The 9,602-nt window shown below is 31.1% G+C and overlaps 1 protein-coding gene across 2 annotated transcripts; it reads left to right on the top strand.

Moving 5' to 3' along the window:
• Nucleotides 1-675: 675 nt before the first annotated feature.
• LOC131944680 (uncharacterized) lies at nt 676-8,361 on the top strand. 2 transcript variants are annotated; one of them, XM_059305474.1, is made up of 5 exons: nt 676-871; nt 3,821-3,933; nt 4,125-4,389; nt 5,070-5,180; nt 6,598-8,361. In XM_059305474.1, the coding sequence occupies exons 1-5, from the start codon at nt 742-744 to the stop codon at nt 7,671-7,673; spliced, it is 1,695 nt and encodes a 564-aa protein (XP_059161457.1). In that variant the 5' UTR covers nt 676-741; the 3' UTR covers nt 7,674-8,361. The 2 variants fall into 2 exon arrangements, with proteins under 2 accessions (XP_059161457.1, XP_059161447.1); XM_059305464.1 differs by having other exon boundaries at nt 5,067-5,180.
• Nucleotides 8,362-9,602: the final 1,241 nt, after the last annotated feature.

Below are 9,602 nucleotides of genomic sequence, written 5' to 3'. Positions count from 1 at the left end.
TGCTGTAAGGATGCCCTTCAAAAATACAAACGTAAATACAAGTAAAATTACTTTAAAGATGCCACTAACTACACTATACTTAAATAAGTATAAGATACTCTATTAATTGAAAGAATACATACAGTTATTAGGGAAATGTCAATGACTACTACACCACTACCCTTCACCGATGCCCCTTTCTTTCTGAATGTTGTACGACACGAACGGTACGATGACTATATCAGTGCCATTTGTTGATTGTATATACACATTTGGGTGAATTTGATAATTCTGCCTAGATAGTGAAACCTAAGAAAAAAATACAATTTTACCCCGTTGGATGCCCAACCCTCCTGATGTGGATGCCCGGGGCCTGTTCCCCTTCCCCTCCCGCCCCCCCCCCCCCCTCTGCACGCCACTGATAGCGTCATCTCCCAATTTTAGAATTAAAAAAAGGAACTATTTCATTTAAATTTGATTTAGATCTATAGATCTACTTATCAAGACGTAAGCTATGAAATGTGTAAAATTTTCTCGGCCAAAGTAATACAAATTACTTTAAAATAGGAGACTCTAACAGTATAGATTAACTATATAAATTATGTTGTATGTAGTATTGTATGAAATGTTTGTTCAGAGTAGGCAGCATCTTAGTTGAACGTTGTGTTGTTGTTTTTCAATTACTTAAAGGTTTTGTCAGATAAAAGGAACTGGAAATTTGATTATTATGGAAGCCCATTCGATGCATCAAACGGGAGTACAATGAAAATACAAATGACATTGAATGAAGCTATATGTTCAGATGCTGGTTTGTATTTCTGTACCGTGAACTACATCAATCAAGAACATGATTTGGTTTTTAAATCCCGGAATCAAAGCGTCACCAGTTCATGTAAGCTTTCAGTAAATCATTAAAAACTACTTAGTTAAAAAACTCTTAACATATTATTCTCAACCTGAGTCCTACATTTTTCCAAGTACATATACTTAATACTTTTATATTTTGAATTTTAAACGCCAGTAATTGTTTAACATACTAAATATATTACCTATATTTTATTGTAAATAGTATTTGTTATATTATGTGTATATGTCTATCTCCCTACTGTTCGTGAATGGCCTATGGAGTTAAAATATAAAACTCAATGGAACATTTCAATTATAATAACAGAATCACCATCTACCTATCTATGAACTTCTAAACGTCTCCTTTATTTAAATTTTTGTATATATTTATTTGTCTGTTCAGTTAGAGGAGAGCATTTGCACTATGTGTAGAACTGTAAAATACGTATTTATGTAGAGAATGATGTTCTTTTATCCCAAGCTATCAAATATAAAGTTATTTACAGACGTTAATTAGTGTATTGATGAATTCATTTGTAGAAACACCCCTTTATTTATAAAAGTTCAAAACAGAGACTTCATTTTCAAAAATAATTAAAAACTTTCACCGCCTTACTGGCGACACTAGATGTTAAAGCAAAACCAAAAAAGTTTTACTGAAAAAATACAGAGAATTTACAGTGACGTCACTTGAAACGTATAGGAATAAATAAAGGCAACTTATATCGAAATATTAAAATGTAAGGAAAAACCAAAAATAATTAGTTTAAAAGAAAAACATACAACAGTAAGTAAAACAAAAAAAAACACAATAAATAATTGAGTCTCTCTACCCTAATGTATAAAATTCCATGTGAGCACTTCTCTCTCTCTCTCTCTGAACATATTTCCCATAGGCTAAGAGATCAGTATCTTCTGCGATACATGGAAAACTTAATGATACGGTCTTATGTTGAAAATAATATGTTGAATGTATTAAAAATATAGAAACTACATTTTTTAAAGAAAGAAAATAAAAAAGTCACATTCGAATGTAGGAATACATTATAAGTTATGCAACCGGAAAAGTGTTTATGATTATGAAAAGAACGCTAAAACAATGACGTCACATGTTACATGTTTAAACCAAGGAATGAACACAAAACTAACGGCGTCATCTTCCAATTTTAGAATATGAAGAAATGAGCTATTGCATTTAAATTTGATTTAGATCTATAAAACTACTGATCAATATCTACTTGTAGTAAAACACCAATAACTATTTTATAAATTACTTTTTACAAACTAGTATAACATTAAAAATATATAGGCCTATAATTTACGTGAAACGCGTACCCACGGCTAGTTTAATAGACATTAAATATTTGAAATATATCTTTACTTTTTATTTTCTCGAATCATCTGATTCGAGAATAAAAGGAATTTATGTAGATCTAGAACTACGGATAAACTAGACTTAGGGCCATTTCTATCTCTGTCTGGATTCTAGATCTAAGCCAATAATGAGTTTCTTTACAAAACTATTTCATGCCTTAATTATTCTATAAAACTAGGATATTACTTAATCTAATATAATATTCACGTAACTTAATTTTCTTATGCTGGTTGAAAGTAAAATATAGAGTAATTAATTTTCATTCTGTGGTATGTGCCCAACTGGCCGTGATGATAGTGTAATAGTTCCCAAAGCGGGTGGTACGGGTTTGAGTGACTTATTATTGATAATTTAAAGAAAAAATTTCTCTCATAGATATTGCACGTTAGCTTAAAAATGTAATAAATGTAATAATTTATTACTCAAATGATGTTCTAACTAAAGAAATAATATAGAAAGTAATCGATGTTGTTAAAAGCTAAAACATGTACGCTGAGGTGTGAATTCATTTCAGGAGTTATAGTTGCCTTTTGCGACTTGGCCGGACACGGGGCAGGTGAAGCAGAGTACATCTGTTTCAGTTAGCTCAGCATATAAAGGAGTAGTGTGGTCAGACACATGCTGAGGTGTGATCTATTTTTAAATGTGGGATGTGAAATTTTGGGAAGATGTAAGACAGTAGGGAGGGGGAGGAATAAGATGAAAATCGTGAGAAAGTTATTTATATAATAAGTTGACTAGTATATTCTAAAGAAACAAAAAAAATTAACATGAACTTGTAGAAAAATCTATATAATGGATCAGGTTCCTAAAATTTGTTTGTATTTATTAGCTGATCACATTATATTGGGTTATCGACCGACCCTCACTTGCCCTAATGATAGTTATTAAAATCTCAGTATCTAGAATGGTCAATAGTCCGCAGAAAACAAAAAGCTAAGTGTTTTTAACAAATAGCCTTCTATTTGTAATTATTGTGGTGTAGCCATCTCAACATGTTAACTTCATTAAGAGGATACTTTAAAATCTAATCAAACTCAATTGTTATTCGAAGTTATTGCCGCCACCATCTTCATAACTTTAAAATAATCCCTGAACATGCGCACTCAGCCAGTATCCGAACATATCCCAGATTAGATTTAGTTGTTGGAGAAGCACAAGTTTGAGTGTACTAAATCATCGGAAAAAAAATATTTTGGCAAATTGATGCCATCATATAGAAAGATTTCATCAAGTTTCCGCGATTTTCTATATGTCAAACAAATAGAGACGAGGGTCGTACGAAATACATACTGATAAGGATTGCCTACTTCTAACCACATATATTTTTAAAATAGCTTAAAATAATAAATATTTAGAATAGGATCTGACATTTACAGATCTACATAAAATTTAGCCAGCCTGATACAGTTCTTAAGTCTTCACAGCCGCACACAGAAAAACCAGACAAAGAAAGCAAATTGTAAAACTTTTACTCGTGGTATTTTAAAATGTTCAGATTTACAATAATCTCGATTTTTTAATGTTTCCACGATTACAACACTATAATCTGTATATAGTAGAGTCAAAGGTTATCTGGAAGAGGAATTAATAAAAATAAAATAAAATACTTTTTTTCAGCGCGATTAGTTCCCGTCTCTTTGACTCTATTTCCCCAACATGACGTAGGACTGGGTCAATTTGTGTCGTCCAATCCTGCTGGATCTAATGTTACATTGACATGTAATGTTACAGTAAGTACTCTATTTCAATATATATATATATATATATATATATATATATATATATATATATATATATATATATATATATATATATATATATATATATGTGTGTGTGTGTGTGTGTGTGTGTGTGTGTACACAATTTTAAGCAAAATTTGTTTGAAACAAATTTTTTACGAAAATATTAATCCTGATACTAGGGTCCTGAAGATCTATTCTTTAAATGGAAGTACGGCAAATCTAGTGCAAGTCTTAGCAATTTTTTGATATATCCTGTACAAAACGATATATCAGTTGCTAAACCTGTGCGGGTTAGTTCTGGGACAACCTGTATCCAGTACCTTCATTCGTCAACACTGAAGTTTCAAACAGAAGACATGTATGATGGCTACATGTATGTGTGTATGGTGACAGCGAACAATGATGAAACAATGGTTGGGAACATGACGATAAAGATTGAACAAGGTAAATCGAAATCTTGCTTAACGAAAAAAAAATAGATAATTTGAAAGGATATTGGTTTTAGTTATAACATTATTGAACAATAATGTTATTATTCTCTACCCCTCTACAACCTCTTCTCTTGAAATTAATGCTACTACTAATTAATATTTACTAATTGAGGTAAATATTTTTTTTTACATTTTCTTTGTGTTTGAAAACATTTCACGGGCGTTGGATCGGTTACATTATAAACAAAATGGGCTTTAATATATCTGTAATCCTACAATGCAGTTAAGCATTACCATAATCAATATGTCGAAAATATGCCAATGCATTGAAAATTAGTATCTTAAACTTTTCGTTTTATTTTTATTTTACTTTACAAACATACACGAACTACTTTTGAATTAGGGAATGACAAAGAAAGTTCATAAACAGATAACTAATATTTGTTAGTCACATTATTTGTTAGAATATCATAAATTATTTTTAAAAAATGTATTTGGAATTGTTGTTATATATGTACTAGAGATAGCGTTTTGTGAAATTTTTCTTTAACAATGGATCTGAAACCGTAACATTGTTACCTTTTATTGCATTTATTATTTCATTTCCTTCATTAATAATTTAAAGTGTACAATACATTTACCTGTATTTTACCGTTATCATGTGTATTATAACATAACTTTTTATCTTAGAAGCATCCAAGCTAGATTCTGCAACAGACGACTACAACTTTCTTTACTACGTCGTCCCTGTCGCTGTTGTGGTTGTTGTAGGAGTTGTTGGGGTAGCCGTTTGCTTTGTTAAAGGTTCGTCCCTTTGTTTCGACACGTAAATACATATCAATGATTACAGGTCCAATTATTGCAGGATAGAATATCTCAGACGAAAATGTCAACGACAAAATATCTCTGGACAAATTGTCTCTGGACAAATTATTTCACTGATAAAAGATTTCGGAATTGAAGCAAATATCTCTGACAAAAATACTCAGGCCAAAAATCTCAAGGCAAAAAAGAATTGAAGATGATTTTAAAAAAAACCAAGAAAATGTAATATATTTTTCAAATTAAACAATTTATATTTGTAATTAAAAGTATAATATACGGAATAGATTTGACGGTATATATATATATATATATATATATATATATATATATATATATATATATATATATATATATATATATATATATATATATATATATATAAACCCGACACCAGTTATGACAATTTACATCAATGGTTAAACGATGCCAGCCACATTTCACACATGAGCAGATTTGAAAAATTTTAAATAGCCTAAAAAAATAGACGTTTTTTTGACAAAATGTAAACTTTACATTTTAATGTTCCTATCACAGTATATCATAAATTTAAAATTGTTTGCTAAAGGATCACCGTTCAAAAGAATACAAAAACAAATGTTGTGATTCGGTTAGTTTTCTTCCTCGCCGTTTATGCAGTTCACGGAGAAAATGGATTTTCAGCTGACACTCATCACTTAAATCACCCATCCAGCAACATATAAAAATATGATATAGTGTGTCAGTCATGTCATACACCAGACGTTTAATACACACGCCGACCTCAAGATGGGCGCTTTCATTTGCCTCATTGTGAGGCACAAACGCCTAGAAGACAATTGCCTTCATTAAAGAACAAGCTGTACATTCGTTGACCACATAATAGGCGCAAATATTTCACTTCTATTAATTGAGTTAATCCTCACTTAGAATTTTTGCTTATTTTACTTAATTATTTCCGAAAAATTGCTATTGTGATTAGGTGACAAATACATATTTAAAAGACAGTAGCGATTGCAGAGCAAAGGTATTCTGGGTGTTCATGCTATCAAACCAGTATTAGTGGTGATTAGCCATCGATAATCTCATTTGCTACATCAAAAAAAGGCTATAAGAAATTATTTTGTGGTGAATTACTTTTTTGAAAAGACATAAATAGAGCAGCAGGCAAAACAATAAAAAAATCATTAATTGCAGTAAGCTATGTTCCATGCGTGTATTTTCCAATAGAGTAACAATTAAATATTAATATTAGAAAATAATTTTTTAAACATTAATAAATATACATGTAACTGATACTTTAATGTTTGAATACTATATTAGCAAAATATTAGTCATTTAACAAACGTATATTGTTAATATGCATTAATATTAATTTAGGAAATATTGATCAGTAACTTTTCCATTTTATTTCCCTCAGTGTATCGAAAGGGAAAAATAAGGAAAGTTACGTTTGCTCCACCAAACAATGAATCATCTCGATCAGTTGACAGTGATGGATATCTGGTACCTTTCTATGAAGATGAAGGGTATGCAGTAATAAAAGAAATTTCTAGAAACGACTTGCAGAATGGCGCTTTGAATCAGACTTCTGTGTACGAACAGGATAATGAAGATATAGAAAATCCTTATAGTACAATAGGCGACCCTGATTTTATCAAAGAAAATGCTTCTAGTGACGAACTATCACACGGCACAAACGAACATGAAAGGAACCAACAAATGGACACTAATGTGTCTGAATATTCGGAAAGTGAAAATAATATAAACATACAACTTAACATTGAGAACGTTAGCCAACGTAATTTGGACATGGATGGACAGCATGAAATTATCTCGAATAGAAAACTTGACAATACTTTGGAAGGAAATCTTGACGACAAAACCAACGGAGAATACAATTCTGTTCAAACTTACGAAATTGATAATTCTAAAAGCCTTTTGAAAGAACCTGGCGATACAGTTAATTCGACAGAATATTTAGAACCCATTATTTCTTCTGAGAGAAAACGTGACGAAAACATGGATGAAATAAAAGACGAAAACACAAAGGAAGGTAACAATTTAGTCCCAACTCTTGAAATTACTGGTTATAAGAAACTATATGACACATCTACAGATACTGCGACAGATTACATTGAACCAAACATTTCTTCAGAGACAGATCTAACAACAAACTTGGATGAAAAACTTGACAAAAATACAGACAAAGTTAACAGTACTGTCCCAACTCATGATATGAATGGTTATCTGAAACTGTATGACACAACTGCAGTTTCTGTTAATTCGGCAGACTATTCAGAACCAGCGATTACTTTTGAGGGAAAACTTGATAAAAACTTAGACGGAGAATTTGACAAAAATAAAAACAAAGTTTACAATTCTAGACCAACTCATGACGAAAATGATTACCTGAAAATATATGACACTACTGGAGATACTACCAATTTTACAGAAAACTTAAAACCAGACATTTCTGCGGATGAAAAAAATTAAAATGTTCTGTATTTTTTTACGTGGACTGTGTCGGGATCATCATTATAGTTTGTCTGTAATTTCTAATATTCAAATGTACACTAATACTTGTAAATATTTAATATAGAATATTAATATCGTTAACAATGTAGTATGTAAACCTTTTATTTCTCTCTTAGTGTCTGTATAGCATAATAAGAATCAAAACAATGCAAAAAATTACAAATGTATTAGCGCAACTTAAATAGAGCAATATTAATAATTATATTAAATTAGTGTTAAAATAATCTTAGCCATCGTCACACTTTATTGCCTGTAAACCATGAATTTTATAATTCTGCTTTGTGAAAGTGTCGCAACAATATGTTACAGTTAATCGATAACAATGTGCAACCTTTGTTCATTATGTTAAAAAACAAGATGCAGTCTATTTTTTATATTATCCATTGCTTAATGCATTTATGTTAACTGCTTCAGCATACAGTATATAAGCCAAATATTGTTTAATGTTTACCAAATACTATTTTAGATAATATAAAAACTGCAGTAGAAAAGAGGAAGACTGTGAAGTTTGTCATTCAATTAACGAGACGTTTGCATTTGCTATATAAAATGGAATTAATAAAGTTTACATTTATTTTTGGTCTTTTAAATTTAATATTACGTGGCTACTATGACACCAAGAGTCTCGGCTGTGGCCGATAATTCAATGAATAGGCCTGTGTGTATGTTACATACAAAACCTGGTGTAATAAAGCATATCTAAAACTCACGCTTTTTATCTTTCACTAATTAAATAAAGCAGTACTTTGTTGGATTTTAGCGCAATTTAGCGTTTATTTACCCGTCATTTCTGGATGTATGAATGGATGTGTGTCCGCAGCTTTAAGTCGTATCTCCTCCTCAACGAAGCAATATCGAGGACTAGTTCCAAAAGCAATTATGTTAAGCAAGTTACGAGGATGAACATAGGCCATACAAATTCCGGGTTCCTTTCATGGATTTCCCGGAAAAGCCAAAAAGCCTCGAAAAATGCAGTTTGTGGCCCATATATCGGCAACCAGACCACTTAGCGACTTGAAACATGTACCAATCGATTCCTGCCATAATGTAGAACAATATTGCAGAAGAAAGTTTTCAAAAATATCCTTTCGTTCGGTCACAAATTTTTTTTTTAATTAATTAAAATTTGGACCGAATTAGTAGGCATGTTTACCCAACCAAACCACACGCGTCATCACGTTCAATAGCTGCGTCATCACGTTCAGTAGCTAGGCGCGCAATGGTTTTTAGTCATGTAACACTATTGTAAAGAAAACATGTGAAATACTGAAAAAAATTTAATAAAAAACGTTTTAATAACTAACCAATGGTTTTACTAACGCTGCTCTTGATTTACGCTACGACAGAGCTATTTTTAGATAACATAAGGAAATTGCGCTAAAATTGTCACTAGACTTTTTAATTACCTTGTTTTTTACTTTCTCGTATATACAAAGTAGGTAAGGTGTGGTAATTCCACACACGGGGCCATTCCACACACTATATACTAAATACTCTCTATTTTTAAAAGGAGTAAAGTTTAATTAAAAGTTACTATTTCCTGTTTCTAAGAGGTTATTTCCTGTACTTTCTGATATTGTTAGAGAAGCGTTGATCTCCAATCAGAGCACGAATTTTAATGTTATCTGCATCAATCTGAAAACACCCTTACGTAAGAACAACCCCTGCACTTTTTAAAAACAGTTTATTTTGTCTTATTTTTAATTGGTGTCAATTATTTATTGATTTTATGAAAGCTTAATCATTTTTGTTAATGGTAACAATTAATGATGCTAGATTTAGCCGTTAATTTAGAACAGGAAAGCATATTTTTCTCAATAGTAGGTGTGGGGCAATTCCACACCCATGTTGTGGGGCAATTCCATACACTATAGTTTGGAATGTCCT

This window comes from Physella acuta, unplaced genomic scaffold, assembly GCF_028476545.2.
Source record: "Physella acuta isolate Inbredline_101_S28 unplaced genomic scaffold, ASM2847654v3 ptg000048l, whole genome shotgun sequence".
Taxonomy (NCBI): Eukaryota; Metazoa; Mollusca; class Gastropoda; family Physidae; genus Physella; species Physella acuta.
The sequence above is the reverse complement of the archived record's forward strand: the minus strand, read 5'-3'. Positions and strand labels throughout refer to the sequence as shown.